The 19,108-nt window shown below is 40.8% G+C and overlaps 2 protein-coding genes across 15 annotated transcripts in view; one reads left to right on the top strand and one right to left on the bottom strand.

The window, feature by feature from the left end:
* Positions 1 to 428: 428 nt before the first annotated feature.
* ddx10 (DEAD (Asp-Glu-Ala-Asp) box polypeptide 10) lies at positions 429 to 5,486 on the bottom strand. The gene is made up of 2 exons (XM_058639067.1): positions 3,922 to 5,486; positions 429 to 2,869 (listed from the first exon to the last, which is right to left on the bottom strand). Exons 1-2 carry the CDS (start codon positions 5,269 to 5,271, stop codon positions 1,697 to 1,699), a joined length of 2,523 nt encoding a protein of 840 aa, XP_058495050.1. The 5' UTR covers positions 5,272 to 5,486; the 3' UTR covers positions 429 to 1,696.
* A 1,350-nt stretch (positions 5,487 to 6,836) lies between these two features.
* Positions 6,837 to 19,108, top strand: part of szt2 (SZT2 subunit of KICSTOR complex) — a 102,486-nt gene continuing 90,214 nt past the window's right edge. For all 14 annotated transcript variants that reach the window (XM_058638912.1, XM_058638898.1, XM_058638904.1 and 11 more), the window contains exons 1-17: positions 6,837 to 7,011; positions 7,835 to 7,960; positions 8,274 to 8,447; positions 9,001 to 9,171; positions 10,032 to 10,154; positions 11,584 to 11,749; positions 12,000 to 12,106; positions 12,421 to 12,631; positions 13,204 to 13,374; positions 13,467 to 13,698; positions 14,085 to 14,214; positions 15,025 to 15,170; positions 15,282 to 15,434; positions 16,296 to 16,410; positions 17,327 to 17,532; positions 17,645 to 17,881; positions 18,946 to 19,024. In XM_058638912.1, coding sequence (XP_058494895.1) covers positions 6,988 to 7,011; positions 7,835 to 7,960; positions 8,274 to 8,447; positions 9,001 to 9,171; positions 10,032 to 10,154; positions 11,584 to 11,749; positions 12,000 to 12,106; positions 12,421 to 12,631; positions 13,204 to 13,374; positions 13,467 to 13,698; positions 14,085 to 14,214; positions 15,025 to 15,170; positions 15,282 to 15,434; positions 16,296 to 16,410; positions 17,327 to 17,532; positions 17,645 to 17,881; positions 18,946 to 19,024 — 2,571 coding nt within the window. In that variant the 5' untranslated portion in view covers positions 6,837 to 6,987. The remainder of the gene's footprint in view (positions 7,012 to 7,834; positions 7,961 to 8,273; positions 8,448 to 9,000; positions 9,172 to 10,031; positions 10,155 to 11,583; positions 11,750 to 11,999; positions 12,107 to 12,420; positions 12,632 to 13,203; positions 13,375 to 13,466; positions 13,699 to 14,084; positions 14,215 to 15,024; positions 15,171 to 15,281; positions 15,435 to 16,295; positions 16,411 to 17,326; positions 17,533 to 17,644; positions 17,882 to 18,945; positions 19,025 to 19,108) is intronic.

Raw genomic sequence — 19,108 nt, 5'->3', positions numbered from 1 at the left:
ATGCCACTGCATGCTACACTCTTCACTTTTCATTATCTTTTAAATATTAAATGACACCTTCAAGAGCAAAGAGTGATGGGTATGATGTTGTTCCATAAACTAGTTTACATGCTCACCAAGTGGGTAAAATTGTGAGAAAAACATGTTAGTATTTGGTTTAAAGGTTGAGTCGATTAAAGATGTGTCACAAAAACTCAAGTGCAATGGAAAAATCTTTTTTAAGCTACCTGTAATTAACCAGATCATTTTTTGATTCGAGAAGTAAGTTTCTACGTCTTATTTGACACAAAAAGTGACCCTACCATTATTCAGTTATTCAGTTCCATCTCAGGATACTTGAAAACATGTCATCTAAATGTAATGCAGCTCTTGTGAAATGTAAAACCTGTGGTCAAAAACCATGAAACTCAACACACAAATGAGCAAAGTCAAATCTTTTAAGCACAACTGCTCAACATCCAAGTTTATTCCAATGTCACAATAATGTTCTCTGACACTGATTACGGAAGAGAAGACATCCATCTATCCACCATCTACCATAAATCATGTTAAATATTGAATAAATCTCATACGATGATGAAGCAAATTGAGAAAAAAAAGGGTAAAATGTCAATCATTACATCACACCAAGTTAAACAAGGAAATTAATCTCCTGAGATTAAATCCTGCATTTCTGTTGTATATTCATTCTACTATGAGGAAATGATGACGATGATGCTGTTAAAATGCTTAAATAAGATCACTGGTGATGTCATGCTGTGATGTCATCAGCATTACCTCTGCTTGCCCTCAGAGCTGACAGCTGTGTTACAATGAGTCTGCATTACAAACTGTAAAAAGGGAAGTGAACATTTACCAGCGTGGGACACTTATGACCAGCTTGTGATGTGGACGCTTGCACTGAAAACATGGCTTCCAGCAGGAAAAACAGATTTTTTAAGCTACTTAACAAAATGTTCACTTAAAATATATGATTATGTCACAGTTCGCCAGCTTTTCACTCCCTACACCAAAGCCCATAGAGAAAATCAGTGTATTTTTGCCACAGCACACAGACATTGTTGATCCACTACTGCTTCCATTAGTAAGTTCAAATGTGTTATTTTGTGACTTCAGTGTTTGTAATCCTTTGTTTGGATTTGCCTCAGTGACACACTCACCACAGGGCAGCAGCGGACCAGCAGCTCCTCTGTTCCCTTGAGCTACAAAAATGTTGTTTTCTATGGAGTTTGGTGTGAAAGATCAGGCAGATTGCAACCGTGAGTTTCCAGTCAGAGAAGACTGATTAACAGTGACATAAAGTGGCAAAGATGTTAATATAATGTAGAAGTAGATTCTATTAGGTGAACCCATTATCTACTTTGGCGACCCCTAAAGGGAGAAGCCAAAGAGGATTCTATTAGGTGAACCTTAAGTGGCTAAAATCTGTTTTTCATTGTGCCTCTGCTGACATGATGATCGTAAATGGGTTGTGTAGTTATTGGCAATCAATTCTGATTAAATCACACATGTGTGGTCCTCATTAAGTCACATTTGCTGTTTACTTTGAGTTAGTTTGGACTTTAGTTGCGGCTGTAAAAAAAACAACCAGTTATACAAGAGGAATATTATGGGTTTTTTTCTCATGCGACTCCTGACTTTCTTCTTGAGTTCTATTTCACTGGTGTTTCCATAGCGACTGCAAACCTTCCCGGCTCTACTGTCCTCCTAACAGATGCAACACTAACTCCTCATCCTCAGCCAGAGAGAGACCAGTGTCCAGAGGTTTGTGCTCATCATTCACCTTCACTTTCTTCCTCTTCCCTGCTGCGAGCTCTTCATCCTCGTCATCGCTGCTCTGCTGCCTTTTCGTTGATCTTGTCACATGATCGTCCTCCTCTTCATCCTCCTCTTCCTGCTGAGAGCGCACTTTGTCAGGGTCAGGCAGTGTGCTGGGGTCAAACTCTTCGTCACTGTAATTGGCCAGGTACGCGTGCACCTCGTCCTCTTCGTCGTCAGATTGCTCTCCGTGCTGTCGACTGGCCTCCCTCCTGGCTGCCTTGGCCTTCAGCCGCTTCTCTCTGTGTTTGGCCTTCACCTTGCGGCTGTACTCCTGCTTGTCAAACTCCTGATCTTCACGTTTCAGTCTCTCCTTGGCCTTCTCCACGTTGATACCTGAAACATCCTCCTCTTCCTCCTCTTCGCTAGCCACTGTGTATTGGACAGGTGGCCACAGCTGCACAGCCTCTCCTTCCTCATCGAAAGTCACTTTGGTGTTGACTTTAAACTTTTTCTTAAGGATCTTTTTGGCCTCTGTGTACTTTGTCACTGCCTTTTTCTTTTTGGGGTCCTCAGGAGACTCCTCTGGGTCCTCCTGCTCCTGTGTGACACTGAAGACATCCTTTGTTTTCACCGTGAACAGATCCAGGTCCTTCAGATCATCCTCCTCCTCGCTGTTGTCACCTGCACCTAGCAGTAACATCCTCTTCTGCTTCACATCTTGCTCATCATCACTTTCCTCACCATTGCTGGACTCTTCTGATTCTGAGTTCTGACCTTCATGAGGAGCGTTTCCCGTGAGCGTGGCCTTAAAGCTCTTCAGCTCCTCCTCCTCCTCAGACTGCTGCTCCTCTCTCTGCCCGTCCTTCTCAGCTCTCTGTACCTGAGCTTTATTCAGGAAGCGCACTCTCGGAGCCACAGCGAGGCCCAGGGAGACGGCGTACTCCTGGATCTTCAGTTTAAAGACGTCAAACACCTCTTTGTTCTTCATTAGGTAGATGGAGCGCAGGTAGGACACAAAACACCTCTGAGCTCTGTCCTTCTGCTCCTTCTCCTGGGCCAGGAAGGCCTGCAGCTTCTGCTGGACAGCCTGCAGCTTCTCTGGGTTCACCTGGAATCAAACACACAATAATACTGATTTAGGGATGGGCATTTCTAGCAAAAATGTTATTTGAATATAATGGTATTCATTTATATATTCTTAACTACAGCACATGAGAGCTAGTGAAAGTAATGTAGGGTTCACAACGTGTTCGCAGCTAATGAGATGCATTCAAACAACATTTTTCAGGACCAAACAAGTGCTCAAGTAATCAAGAAAATATCCCAACAGATTAATCGAATATGAAAATAGAAAGAGTTGTTTTTATAAACGACTGGATTCATATAAACACATCTATCTCGTTTTTTGTAGCTTTTTAATATATTAGAATAGTCACAGGAACTGATTGGCTTTTTAAAATCACACAAATAATCTCATACTTAAGTATGACTGAACATACAGTATAAAGAAATCGACTTCATTTTAACACGACTCAGTGAACCACACACAGAGAGTGAAAATGTAAATAGTAATGAATAGTGCAGCTGCAAATGCCATTTATTTTTTTTAAATGGCAAAAGTCTGACTGTTTAATCTTTGTACTTGGAATATAAGTAGTTCATTATTATTTTATTATTATTACAATAATAAATATTTTACATGTGTAGATAATACACACCTCATTGTGAATAGAACCTTCCTGAAATGTGTTTTTCAGCTCTATTTCATCTCTTTAAAAACTTTTAAAGATGTTTTTGTTATAGAAAGTGATATTTAGAATTCTCAGTTTTACAATGTTAACCCCCGAAACAGCTGAGTTTGATTTTAAGAAGTTCCCAAAACTATCAGTACATGAGACTGAATAAGCTGTTCATCCTCAAGGACATTAAATGTCATAATTACCCAGGGGTTCATGTAGGAAAAGAAAATCAAGAGGATGATGACATCCTTTTTTTTCTTTTATGTTAAGTTAAGTTTAGGACTAAAGTTTTAACTTTAAATGAACTGGTTATGGTTAAGGTTAGAACTAATGCTTTTATCAGGCTGTCCAAATGAATGGAAGTCAATGCAAGTCCTCAATGGACAGCTGTGTGAACCTGTGTGTGTGTGTGATGTCTCACTTGAATCTTATTGATAGGAACTTTCTTCTCCTGCAGCTGAGTCAGCATGCCCTTCTCCTCAGAGGGCAGAAGCAGCAGCAGGGCCTCTCCACCCTCCTTGTACCGGGCAGTCCGCCCCACCCTGTGGATGTAGGTGTCTGCATCCTCTGGACAGTCGAACTGCAGCACCCAGTTGACGGTGGGGAAGTCCAGGCCTCTGGCAGCAATATCAGTGGCGAAGAGTACAGCGTTCTGCTTTCTGATGAAGTCGTTGTAGACCTCCACCCTCTTCATTTGCTGCTGCTTGCCATGCAAAGCCAAAAGGGGCATGCCTGGTCTGAGGCGGCAGAAGACACGGAACAGGTACTGCACCTCCTTGCAGCAGGCAAAGAAAACGATGATCTTCTTTGTCAAGTGGCTCCTGATGAAGGAGAAGAGCATGTTGACCTTCTGGTGGAGCTCACACACCACATAGCTCTGCTCCAAGGTCGCCGGTGTGCTGAACTTTGCTTTCTCATGCACCCACACATACTCTGGGTCTTTGAGGCTGAGCCGGGCCAGGTCTTTGACCGACTTGGTTTGAGTGGCGGAGAACAGCAGCGTCTGCCGGGTCTTGGGCAGGTTCTCTAGGATGGCATTCAGAGTATCCGCGAAACCCATGTCGAGAATGCGGTCGGCCTCGTCCAAGACCAGCATGTGCAGGTCGGATGCATGGAAGGCGGCCGTCTCGTCCATGTGCTGGAGCAGCCGGCCCGGGGTGCAGATGACGATGTTGGTGCGGTGGATCCTCTCGGTCTCACTCTTCAGCTCCTTGCCGCCAATGATGAGTCCTGCTGAGAACTCGTGGTTCTTGCCAATCTTGCGAAGAACTTCAAAAGTCTGATACGCAAGTTCTCTGGTGGGGGATATAATGAGGGCACCGAGGCCGTCCATGGAGCTCCACTGCTGTCGGAAAAGACACTCCAGGATTGGTATGAGAAAAGCCAAAGTCTTACCCGAGCCAGTCTTGGCTGCGCCCAGAACATCTTTACCCTGCAGAGCGAAGCCAATGGTCTGCCTCTGGATCTCTGTAGGCTGCCTGTACTGAGCCCCCTGAAGACCCAGCAGCGTCTTCTTTGAAATGGGGAAGTCTGAAAACTTGACAGCGTCCTTGGCGTTGATTTGTCCGTATCTGCTGACCAGCTTGTGGATGTACTCACGCTCCACCTGCCACTCGGGTTTCTTCTGGCCGGCTCTCTCTCGCTTCACGCGTGCTTTCGTCTTACTGTACTTTTTCTTCCATCTCTCGAAGTTTTTCACCGGGTCGGCGCCGTCAAACTTCTTCCCCGGTTTGTTTTTCTTCCCCTTCGAGTCTAAGCGCTTGGTCTCCATGGTTTTAAAGCGTGGAGACCACGGGTATTAATGAGGGACACGGAGCTGTCCGCGGGACACAGAACCAAGGACTTAATGACTTAATGTTTGTCCGAACAAGGACTCAGTGTCCCCTCTCTCTGATTTAAAACAAAAACAGCCGGAAACGTCGGTTGGAAACATAAACTTTACCTTCGGCTGACCAGCGTGGAAGAAGACGACAGCACGGGTCGCGTTTGTCGTGACGTCATCATCATGCGACACAGTTTTCCTTTTTTTAAATAAACACATTTTTTTACGTATATTTTAAATGATTAATGCACTTATTAATGCATGTATATAAATATATATTATATATTCCTTTTTCAGAAATGACACATTATATATTTGAGCCGATGTGAAACTTTGTTAAAATGTGGCCATTTTATTATCGTAATTATTTTTGAATACTTTTATTGTGGCAGCGTATTGGTGTAATTCTTGACAAAAAAACACAAAAACAAAGTTAATTTCGAGGTTGGTCCACTTTTTGTTTTTAGGGAGATAAAGGGGAAGCGGCACTTCCGGATCACGTGCTGCTGCGGAAGTTCATCGAATTTGACTTAAAAATAAAAGAACTTTCATGCTTTTTAAAAAATGGCAATAACCAAAAGTATGATGAAGTTAAAAGTAAAAGTGTTTATTACAACATTTATGATGCAAAATGAATCCAAAAAATAGTATACTATATTATTATTATTATTATTGTTGTTATTATTGTTATTATTATGAAAATGGGCAAATCAAACATACAGGGAGAGGGAGGGAGTTAGAAGCCAAAGACCAAAAAGAAAAGAAAAAAACGACACATGATAAAAATACAAACGTATTCAGTTCTTTCAGTTTGTCTATATTCTATCACATCAGCATACGCACAGTATTATTTAGGAGGAGATCAAGGAACATGTTTTCATTATGACAATGGGCCGCATGAAATCAATAAGAGGGCCACACTGGAGCTGAAACAATTACTCGATTAATCGATTACTAAATTAATCGTCACTTATTTTGAAAATCGATTAATCGGTTTGAATCGTTTTTTTAAATATTAAAACAAGATTTCTGGTTGTTTTAGCTTCTTAAATGTGAACATTTTATTTGTTTATTCTTTGCTCTACATAACAAAGAAATCATTAAAAGTGAATCATTTTGGTTTGTGCACAGAAACAAGACATTTGAGAACCTCATTATTTCCAGGTTTGACAAACAGTGATCAACGATTACTCAAGAAAATAATCGACAGATTAATCGATTAGGAAAATAATCGTTAATTGCAGCCACATGAGTTTGAGACCTCTGTCTTAGATAGTTTTCTTTCCTATGCTGTGTTACCATTAGATATCATTATTCTACACATTGGCCCTTTAAATTATGGCATTGCTTGACTTCATTGCATTGTATGCAACGGAATTTGCTGCTCTTCAGTTTTAGTGAAGTTTAACCTCACCTAAAAACAATCCTCACTTTTCTTTTATACCCATTTCCACGTTTTATTTTGAAAGACATAACCGGATGCGTATGTGCTGTCACCCTATGTGCCCTGACAGTGGTGTGTGTGTGTGTGTATGTGCAGTCAGTAAGTCACAGCACAGATGATAAACAAGAAACAGCAGCGGTTGTTTTGCACAGACAGAACTCAGTGGATATATGTTAGCCGAGGCTCGCTAACATCCCCGCAGTCCGTATGATACACAAGGCATGGCAGAGAAACAGGACAATGAGGTAATGTTAGCTTCTGTTCACGTTCAAAACGCACACAGGCTGCGTTACTGGGGGGGTAGAAGAAAGCCCCATTTTCTGTTTGGTCACATGTGCTGAGAGAGTCCAAAACGCAACAAAGTCCAGGTTTAGGTGAACCGTGATTTAAAGCGGTCTCCACGGAGGCCCGTGCTGACTTGTGTGCTCGGGTACAAACTTGTGCTAGCGGCTGGTTAGCTTAGCAGTTTGCAGGAGCTGCCAAGCTGTCAGTGAACATGAGAACTGTGTGTGTGTGTGTGTTCTTGTAAGAACTTGTATACTGAGGAAGTGAGGACATTTTGGCTGGTCCTCACATTCTGACACCCTTAACAAATGATTTTAGGGTTAGAATTAGGTTTAGGGGAAAGGTTAGGGTTAGGCACTATGAATGCTATACAAATGTGTGTGTGTGTGTGTGTTAAATGAGGTATTCATGCAAAGTCAGTGTATTGCATATTGTAGACAACAGTTCACACATTGGCTGAACTGGAAACTAATCCATGTTGTATTGATGTCGTAGGCCAAATTGTATAATAACAAACAGTTACAATGACTTTGTGAAATCCTCAGCTTCTTTAGTACATCCAAATACATGCAGTCACTCTTAAGGCACTTGTTAGATGGTGCCCAATCTTGTCTGAGTGTTTTTGGGCTTTTGTGCCATAGCCAACAAGTGGCTCTTTCTGCTGCCTCTCCAATCCTGCGTACAGCTGTCTTACGCTTGTTTGCCTGATATACCATATGTCCACTAAATGAGCTCTGAAAAATAAACTGTATATACGTGTGTACATGTGCTTCTTTTCATCAGGTGGAGGAGGCTGACCATATCTACCTGCTGATGAAAGAGGAGTATCGCATCTCCAGGAATGTGCGTCTGGCGTGGTTCCTTGGTAAACTTAACCAAGTCATCTGGCCGGCCTCAAAGCCTGAACTAGTGAGTTCCTTCCCTTTTCACTGTTACCATGATAGTGGCAAACAGTGCTAGGCCAGAGTGTAGATACTTTATTTTACCTCCTGTTTCACGGTGAAACCTTTCTGCTCATCCACTGGGTGGCTTGATACCAATTTTGTGTGTGATATCGATAAAGATATCACATTTCTGAGAATCGTCTTTTTTAACCTCTTTTAAATGACATAAGCTTGTTGAGGAAGCTACTAAGTTGTTTACCACTGAGCCTTAACTGCCATCTAAAAGTTACAAAATACAAGAAAAAACCTTTTTGACTGTTATCATCCTGCATTCACAGCTTAACTCAGAGAATGAGTTGGATTTGTTGAGCATCTTACCGAAAGGATGGCAGCCGGACTTCTCTCCTACTTTGTACCCACACATGCTGATGCCGTCCACTCGGGCCACCTTTCTGGCCCGGAGGTACCGCTTCATCATCGAGCTGGACCTCAGCCCCTCCACAGGGATTGTGGTAAGACATAGACACAGTTTCCTAAATAAACACGGGCAACAAAATATTACAGGCCCATTGTTGTTTACATAACAATGATCATCTTTGACGTGATGCCTTTGATTATTATACATTTACAATAATAATTTTCCTGTAAAAATATCAATTTGATGCCAGTCAACAATAATCCCCCTTTGCTAGAAAATGCTTGACTCCAAAAATACCAAAGTTGTGGTAAATAGACAGCAAAACTGATGTCAGCAAACCTTAGGTTAAGGAGTTATCCCTGGTTCTCTGAAACACGAGTGTGGTAGGTTGAAATATGGACCTAGAATCGTCCATTCAGAAAGTTTGGATGGCTTATTTGAGGTGTTTTGGCAACAGAAGTTACACACTGGAGCTTTAAAGTTTTACCATACCTTACAAGTCAGAAGTGATTGTTGTGTTTAGTTCCTCCTACGTCCTTCAGTAGAATAATAATCCTTTGTACCAGAACGGCATGAAGCTGTTGAAGCACGGAGTACAGCAGTGACAGAATTCATTTGTGTCTGAGTTGTTTCTCTCTGCGCCGCAGGATGACAGCACAGGAGAGATGATCTTCGATGAGGTTTTTCATGCCTTGTCACGATGTCTGGCTGGTTTGGCACAACCGTTCACAATCCCTGGAACAGATCGGCTTTTCAAGCCAAAGATCTTCGTCACCATTCTGGCATATTCATCAATTATTGGCCTCACTTCCCATCAGGTGATAGGACAGTGGCTTACATGACATCTTGTTTTTGTTATTTTTATGTTTTACATTTTATCTCACTGTTGAACAGCCTTTGATGGCTGGAAACTGAAGTTTGTAAAACACTCACTCTCCCACACCAAAGTCCATAGAGAAAATTGGTATTTTTAGCTCATAGGGACAAATGAGCTGTGAGTCTACTGCTGCCTTGTTTGGTAAGTTTGTGTCACTTGGGTGAATTCAAACAAATAATTTCAAGTCACAAAACAGCACATTTGAAAGTACGGGTGGAGGCAGCAGTGGATCAACAACCCCGGTGTGCTGTGATGTGAAATGGCTGTTTTTCTCAATGGGCTTTGGTGTGGGGAGTGAAGCGTTCACAATGTAGTTTCCAGTTGGAAAAGGCTGACTAATGGTAAGAAATCGGGGGTGAATATATTTTTAAGATATTGTAGACTTAAGCAGGTGAAGGATTTATGAGAGGAGCCATTTGTTAAGTGGCTAAAATCAGTTTTTCTCATGTTTTCAGTCAAGGAAAGTCTTCGTTTCCCTTGCTGGCTCACTAATTGTGAGCACAGTGAAGTCAGTGTTGACTTAGCTTTTACAACCCCACTTAACCTGAAAAAACCTGGTCTGTCCTTGCTGCTTCAGAGTGGACTTCTGGAGAACACTAGTTCAGTTTAAGCGTGGGACTTTACAACCCAAATTAAATTCAGTACACTGAAAGCATCATTTAGCACAGAACTCATTTTGTTTCACTTTTCAGTCAGAATATCTCCCCATTATTTGCTGGTTGTTTACATATATTTGTAATAGCTGCGTAAACGTGCTGTGGATGTTCTAGCAGTCATCTGACAGCCTTGATTCTTCTGCAGGTGTTGGTACAAGGCTGTCAGCTCGACAGAACCGACCTCAGTGACTTCCTGCATCACATCTATCAGCAGCTCAGAGCTGTGGAGAGCAGCATCGCTGAGATCCTTCATCAGCAACACGAGCAGGCAAGTACTCACGGATGATAATACTCATTTTGTACATTTTCTTACATAGTTAGCGACACCCGTATCATTAAATAAAGTGTCTGCTCAGTGCTTCAGCAGAGTCACATCACAGAGTTAAGTCATTGTGAGGAGCTGGATTTGATTTAAATTGCAAAAAATATGTTACAAAGACATTAGAATTCAAACATTACGTTAAAACCATTATACATAATTGTATAAATCATGGCAGAGCTTCTTTGGATGTACATTACGTGTATTATTCAGTGAAGCCACCTCGCCTGTGCTCTGTGATGGAAGTTAATCCCTAAGGCAAAATGACAAACCTTTTCTTATCCAATAAACTCACATTAGCTGTCACTGAGGCTGGAGCTACCTTTCTAATTTTCTGATAAATCCATAAGCCCCAACAAAGGGATTTACTAGGATTTTCTTTCTCTATTTATTTTATATTTGCACTTACTGCATCCTGTGGGTTATTAATATTTGTGCTAATATTAATAATATTAGCTGTTCTCTTGCATTTCTTATCTAAACATTGTCAAACTGCAGACAGTGGTGCCTATGGGAGAGTATTTACTTAAAGAAAAAAAAAAAATCTCATTAGAGGGTAATTTAACACCCTTTTCTGAAGATCACAATTTCCCAAATTTGAAAATTGCCAGTAAAGTGGGCCAAGAGGATCAACAGATAACATGACTGGATACCTGTATATATGTATGTATGTGTGTGTGTGTGTGTGTGTGTGTGTATATATATATATATAACCTAGAACCTAGACCTGACCAACTGCATCAACCCCTTACCTATTTGCTTAGTAAAATCCAGGTGGCGACTTTTTTTTTGGCCAGGCAGTGTATGTATGTATGTATGTGTGTGTATATATATATATATGTATGTGTGTGTATATATATATGTGTATGTGTGTGTGTATATATATATATATATGTGTATGTGTATATATATACATTTATGTGTATATATGTATGTATATATACATACATACATAGATTTGTGTATATATATCTATACATACACATATATATATACATATATGTGTGTATATATGTATATATTTATATATACACACATATACATACATATATGTATGTGTGTATATATATATGTGTGTGTGTGTGTGTGTGTGTATATATACTGTATATACATTATATGTATATATGTATATATGTATACTGGCTTTCACCTGAAGAAATTTGCTTTCGAGAGCCAAATTCCTTTTTAGGTAAGTGCAGTACCATATCTTAAGCTGCCAAGTTTGAAGCCTGTAAAGTGAATGGTTTAACAGTTATGGAGTTAACGCAGAGAGAGACAGACGTTCCTTTCATTTATAATCCCCCAAAATCCCCATTTACTGGTTGGTCATGATTTTCAACAGTCTTGATGTTCTTGTTTTTTTCCCTTGTGTCTTTAGACCGTGGAGCCAGTCCAAAACCCAGGTCTGCAAAACAACAACAACCTATACAACCAGCCTCACAGGAAGCAGGGCATCTCCATGGTGTCGGCTGATATGGGTCTGGTCAGCATGGTTCGCCAGGGCATCCTGGCTCTGCAGCTGCTGCCTCCAAACTCCAGTGCTGGTAGGTTTTTCCTTGAGTACCCCTAAAAACGCAAAATCAATTTTGCGTGATCAGATTGCAGTCAGATGGTGCACGAGCACAAGTTCACACGAGACATCTCATGGAACAAACCAATACACAACACACAGCAACTTCTTGTTTGGAAATTCTAATGTATTTGATTTATTGAACCCCCAAGCTTTCATTTGAGGGCTGTGAAACTTTGTCACACAAAATTAAAAAGGTAGATTTTTGTGTGTGTGCGTTCCAGGTATCATCATAATTACAGATGGAGTGACCAGTGTTCCCGATGTAGCCGTGTGTGAAACCCTGCTCAACCAGCTCAGGAGTGGAACCATTGCCTGCTCCTTTGTGCAGGTAAACATGATGACATCACATCATATTTGGAAAACCAAAACTATTTGCCAGAGACTGTTAGTTCTCAGTTTGTACCTGTAGGTGGGTACTGTTGCTGGTTACACACCAACGTTCCACTGAGATCATGTTAATCCTTCTTAGTTTCTGGCAAATAAAAATGACAGGGGGACAAGTTTATGGCTAAAAGGGAAGGAAGCCATGAATAAGATCTGTGTTCTTTGTAAAATAATTAGAATTTGCAACACGGTAGTCAGTAATTCCACTCTGCAAAAGTGTGACTGTTCCTTTACCTGTGTTTGATGTCTGTGCTCCAGGTCGGTGGTGCGTACTCCTATGACTGCAGCTTTGGATACATCCCCAATGTGGAGCTGATGAAGTTCATCTCATTGGCCACATTTGGCTCCTACCTACCCAGCTGCCCTGAAGTGGACTTGAGCTGCCAAGAGATGAACACTTACCACAAGGCCTTCCTAACCTACTCCTTCCTCAAGACTCCCGAGTCCATGAATTCTGAGTATTATTGTGGTGAGACACTAGGACTGACAACTTCTTTCTAGAAACCAAGTTTGAACAAACTCTGATAATGAAAACGAAACAAAATAGAGCCAATTGTGTACCAATGAAACAGAACAGAAGAAGAAATACAACCCTGTGTTAAAAGAATACTATTTATTAATTGTAAAAAATATAGGTTACATCAGCAAATTAAGTATATCTAAATGTGTGGACAACAAATTAGATTTATTTGTACCGTAAACATTAATGGGCCAAACACTGAGCCTTGGGCAACCCCAAAATATGCACCTACAGACAATGATAAGTTTATAATGATAAGTAATGTGGATGTTGAGGAAAACATCACTAATAATTGACATTATAAATAGTTATTTTTATTGTTTAATGTTTCCAATATGACCAGTTCAGATCAACTGAAGTTAAATATTTACAATATTTATGTTTTAGAAATCTTATCTTTCTCCTTGGCTTTACTGACACTATTTTCTACATTCAAAAAACTCCTTTTTGTGTATTTATATTTTTTGTTGGCACTGTTATGGTGATCATAATTGTTTTTGTTTTTTTTCATGGTTTTGTAGTTTCCCAGCACAAACTGTTCAATGAACACTTGGTATCGGCCAGTGGAAACCCTGCACTGGTCATCAGGAGAAAGAAGCACACAGAGAAGGAGGTTCATGCTCATTTACTCAGCGTAGTGTCTGTGCGACTGCGAGAGGGCTACACCATTAGAGAGATCAGCTTCACGAAAGGTAAACCTCTTGACTTTTGTCGAGATTTGTTGGACTTTTTGTTGAGAAAGAGATTCCTGGTGACACTTTTAGATTGTTTTTGTTTTTTAAAGGTGGCACTCAGCTGGAGGTGAAGCTGGTGCTGTTGTGGAAACACAACATGCACATCGAGTACCTGGCCGCTGCCTCCTGGCCACTGGACCCTGCCAAGAGAACCACACGGGTGGAGGTAACGATGGAAGGGAGCTACGACATCCTGCACGACATCAGCTGCACACAGAGGAAACCCATCACCAGCCCGTACCGCACCTCTGTCATCCGACGCTTTTGGAACACACTACAGAGGTACAACATCTGGGACTGGAAGGGAAAATGTTTCTTTCAGACGATAAACAATGGCAATTATTTTTTTGTCCACAAACCAAAATGATTACGTTTTTATATGCAGCAAATTTTCACATTTCATGGGCTGAACAAGTGTATCAATAATCGTCAGATTAATTGATAATAAAAGTTTTTGTAAGTTGCTATTACAGTCAGTAGCACTTTAGTCATTAGTGTATTTATTCATGAATTGCAAAGGTTTTGTTTTGTTTGTTAATGTGAGGGTAACTCCTGATAATCAATACATTGCAAAACAATCTGATCACAATATATCACAACATCTGTCTAACTAAAGAATACAAAAAGTGCTGACTGACTGTGTTTTCGACCTCACCGTGTTCTTTCAGCATTAATCAGACGGATCAGATGCTGGTTCACCTCCAGGCCTTCAACTCCATCCCTGAGAACTACACAATACCTGAAAGCACCAAAAATGGAGTTCCTCTCTTCTACATCCCTCCTGGCTCCACCACTCCGGTACTGTGCTGTTTTCAGTGCAGCGTTATTTAAATGTACAGTCTGGTCACCACAAAAATAGATTAGTGTAGATCCAGTGGCAGAGGAACCCGTTTTCCTTGAGGTTTGTAATTCATTGCAAAAATCCCAAACCGTGGTTTATCGTGTTCATTAAATGGTCGGGGAATGAATTGAGATTAATGGACGCCTGCAGTTGTTCAATTTTGTGTTCAATAATTGCTCTCTCAACCCACTCTGATTGCCTTTAACGAATGATTGTGTGTGTGTAGTAGGGAAGGGCCACAATGTCCTGTAATTCAAATCTACAATCTTCTTTTTTTACACTTTATTTTTTACTTTGAGCAAATGTCTGACACTGAAAAACCAGACTTATTCCATGGTCCTGAGGAAACAACCTCTCCACTGCTTCTCATTAGTCTCTATGCACCAGTATGAACTACAGAAGCCCAAAGGGAGCAGCAAGGGAAGTTAAAGAGAAGTCGATTTTCATTATAAACAAATCATCCTCAACCAAATTAAAATTCAATTAATTAAATTGAGTAATTGCCCAGTCCTACATGGACACCTGATAGATTACTTTTTTTTAACCAATAGCTAATAAAAAAACACACAACTGAACAAAGTTGTAGCACTTATTTTGACATTAAAATAATTTTTACTTGTAGTTTTTGTATATTTGTTAAATATTTAGATCTCTAGTACGGACCAGTAGACCTGGAGTGAAGAGTTAACCAATACTTAACACCAAAGCAGTCTAATCCACTCCCAATGCTCATTTACTGATGAGTGACTAATCTCCTGTGTTTCCAGGTCCTGTCGCTGCAGCACAGTGGTTCCAAAGACTCCCCTCAGTCCCAGTTCGCCTCTTACTGGAAGCCCATCCTCTCCATGGATGCAAACTTCTGGCAGAGATGGCTGCACATGCATCGCATTACCATCATCCTGGAGCACGACATGTAAGAAACCGCGTAAACACACTGCACCTACGAACAGATTGCTGGGGTTTGTTTAATTTGACCTCTTTAGCGTTACCTTCCATTGCTAACTTCTTCTTCCTCCTCCTTCAGGCCCGTCCCCAAACACCTGCACACAGCCGGAAACAACGGACGCTACAGCACCATTCAGTGTCGAATCTCCCACTCTGCTCTCACGTCGCTGCTGAAGGACTGGAGCAGCTTTGTGTTGGTGGAGGGTTACTCGTATGTTAAACTCATATACAGGTGAGAGAACAAAAAAAACAAACATTATGACATCATTTAATTTTCACAGTCTTTGTAGCACAGGATTGAAACTCAGTGGATTTAAATGCTTGAGTTTGAACGATCACTGACAGCTATTCTGTCGAGTTATGAATATTGATATTATTATTAGTGGTGCACCAGGTTACAGAGATCCAAGTTTTTTTTTTCACTTAAAGTTTATTGAAAATTTTGTAAACATACAAGTCCTCATATAGACAGTGTTACAATGTAGTTGAAGACCTGTGTTGGAAAAAGCTCCAAATGGAGCCCTCATGTACTAAAATTGTAATAAACTGTATTACAAATTAAGGTATTTATACCAAAGTTAAAATTAAAGAACAATTATGCAATAAAGTAAAAGAAACGGAAACAAAAAAGGCAGTAAAAACTATATTAAAATCAACAAGGTGACGTGAGCTTCCTTCTTTAATTGTAGTGCAACAGCCTTCCTAATTTGTGGTGTCGTTCAGCTTTCCTTTATACTCGACCCACTTTTCCCACCTAGACTCAAATGTGTGTGAGTCTTTCCATGTCAAATATTTCCTCTACTACCCCCAGCCATTGTTCTGAAATATCTTGAATAGGAAAATTAATTGAAGTTTGGGACTGGAAACCAGCCCTAATTATATCACCTGGGATATTTTCCTCAAGCATTAAAATCAAATAATCCATGAAAAAAACCCAGCTTTTTGCTGAGGTGCTCACATCATCTGTAGTCCAGGGTGTCAAGTAGTGAACTCGTGTAAAGGCAGCACAAACCTAAATGTTCCAAAACCACTGGTGCTTAAAGATCAAAGCACTTTTTGTTCTTGGGTAAGATTGAGTGTGTTGTCTCCACAGTTCCTCTGACCAGCCTCCCACGTCCTTCTACCTGGTTCGTCTCATCTCCAAGACGCCCTGCATGGTGCTGCGTCTCGGCTTCCCCATTGGCACACCGGCACATGTTAGAAACAAGGTATGTGCATCGAAACTGGTGAATGTTTGTATTTTATATATATATATATATATATATATATATATATATATATAACACTTCTCTAGACCGTTTGAAGGTGACATAGACCGGAAGCTCCAATTAACGCTGCGTTTTTGTGTGTATCTGCGTCATTAACTCGTTTATGAAACCCTAAAGTTTCAGAACAAACAGTTCAGCCACTGCTGAGAAAATAGTGTTGTATTGTTTTCCTGGGCTCTGCGAAGCGGATCGACACTTCCTTAATTTGATGTCGTCATCAGAAATTCTGACCACCGTAGCGCCTCCCGGTGAGGGCACTAGTCCGGGCACATCCGGTTGCATACATTCAACCGCAGAAGAAGAAGAAGAACTAGTCTCGTTGTAGCTGCTGAGATGCAGAGCATCCACCGTGCCAGAGGGGGAGCTGTGTATCTGAGCGCTGGCCTATCTATTACGTCACTTCCAGGTACCTGGCCAATCACAGGACAGTAGGAAAGCTCTCGTTGGCTAGCCAATCACAGCAACTGTTTGGTCTGAAACAGCGCGGCTGACGAGAGCGTCAGCGAGGAGATATTTTGATCGGCTCGTTTGCAGCGATTAGGAGGTTTTTAATCATGAAAACAAGTTAATATATGTAAGTAGACCTCCATAACTAACATATATGTGTGATACAAGCATTCTATGTCGCCTTTAAAGATGATTTAAAGTGCCTTACACAACACTTCTTCCTTTCACACCCTTTATGCAGAGCTTTTCCTGCCTTATCTAGCTTTGTCTTTTCTAGCTTTGTCTTTTCTAGCTTTGAAAACCAAATGATTTTTACTTTTGCCAAACAACCCCCCCAATCAACGCATTGGACCTTGAATAAATTGTGCCATATTACCATTCATGTCTCATTTACACCCCCCATCATCAGATCGTTGAAGAGCTGCGGGAGCAGATCCTCAAACTTCGCTTCCCCCACCGTGTCCAGAATAAAGAGGCCACTCCCAAGACCAAGAGGAAAGTCGTCGGGAACCCATCTCCAAACAAATCTCCCTCCATCCCTGCTCCCAAACCTGCGCTGTCAGACAGACCCTGTGTGGTCGTCTTCAACAAGCCCCTGGAGAAGCTGCTCATCAGGTCAGTGAACGTGCCTCTGATTTAGATAGTTGCTTTAACAAGCGGTGGAGCAGGTGTACCTAATAAAGTGGTGGATGGATGTCCGTATTCTGAAACTGTGGGTGCTCGGCAGGTACGAGAAGCTGCCGCTGGACTTCAGGACCCCCTTCATTTTAAACATGGAGAACTTCATACAGCCCTCCAGCACCGCCGTGCCTCTCAGCATGGCCGCCAATCGGACGGCCTCCTCCACGTTGGCCTCGCTGTCCCGCTACTTCCTGCATCAGCGCTGGGTGTGGGCCGTGCAGAGCAGCCAGGGACCGGCCGTGGCCATGCAGGCCGTAGCTCACATCCTCTCCATGCTCTCCGAGTGAGTTCATGCCCTCTGTGTTTCGTGGAGGTGTTACATTTTTATAATCTGTTTTATAAAATGATATGTATATTAACAATATGGCTCCAACTAACAAATAATTGTTAATTAATCTTTACTCCATTTTTTGTTTGGTCCATGAAATTGAAATTATAGAAAGTGTTCAACAAAGTTTAATCGGTGTTTCCCCAAACCTCAAAATGATGATGATGATGTTTTGAAATGTCATTCGAATCATTCAGTTTTAATTATTTGTTATTTGTTAATAGTTGGCAAAGGAACCACTGAAACAGATGAATCAATTATCAATATAGATGTCAATAGAACGGCAACTAACGATTATTTTCATAATCGATTAATCTGTCCATTATTTTCTCGTCTTGTTTTTGTCCACAAACCAAAAATTATTCACTATTAATGATTTCTTTGTTTTATGGAGCAAAGAAACAAAGAAAATATTCACATTTAAGAAGCGGAAACAATCAGATATCTTGTTTTAATCATGAAAAAAAGCTTCAAACTGATAAATCGATGATCAAAAGAGGTGACGGTTCATTGAGTAATTTATTTCAGCTCTAGTTGTCAATAAATAATGGAATAATCAACTGTTAATTATCAATTATAACTGGACATTTTAATCCTGGTGAAAGAAGAATTATTGCAATAAGATTTTGTTGTATTTTATAATTTGGCTATGAAGTTTATATCAATTTAATCAACTGGGTCAAAGAAACACTCACAAGGAAACAAATATTAACTAGTCCTAGCACTAATATCTTCAGAGTTGAGTGACATTATACTCTTTTCTCTTTTGTTTTGATAGGAAACACAATTTATCACGCGCAATATTTGCGATTTTTCAATCATCTGTATCGCTGCATGTTATTTATGAAGTGGGCAGTTATTACAGAAACTTGAAACAAGTCACAACTTTATTATTTTTTTCATCCTAATGTTTTGGGACACATATTTGTTGTGATTATTTACTACTTGGTTGCTTTAACTGTGAGATAAGCAGCTGCATTGACTCTGATGTCTAATCAGTTCTTCTCACGTCTGTGCAGCATCCGCCTCTCAGAAGGCTTCCACTTCGCCGCCAGCACAGAGGGCATCGTAAACATGGTGATCGAGCTGCCGATGAAGGTACAAAGAAACAACAGGAAATGAATGTTTTTCCATTTGATACCTTTTTTTTAGTTGGGTTTTATTTTTGATCTGCGCTGGATG

The sequence above is a fragment of the Solea solea genome, chromosome 9, assembly GCF_958295425.1.
Source record: "Solea solea chromosome 9, fSolSol10.1, whole genome shotgun sequence".
In the NCBI taxonomy this organism is placed as follows: Eukaryota; Metazoa; Chordata; class Actinopteri; order Pleuronectiformes; family Soleidae; genus Solea; species Solea solea.
This window is presented reverse-complemented; position numbering and strand designations above follow the sequence as displayed.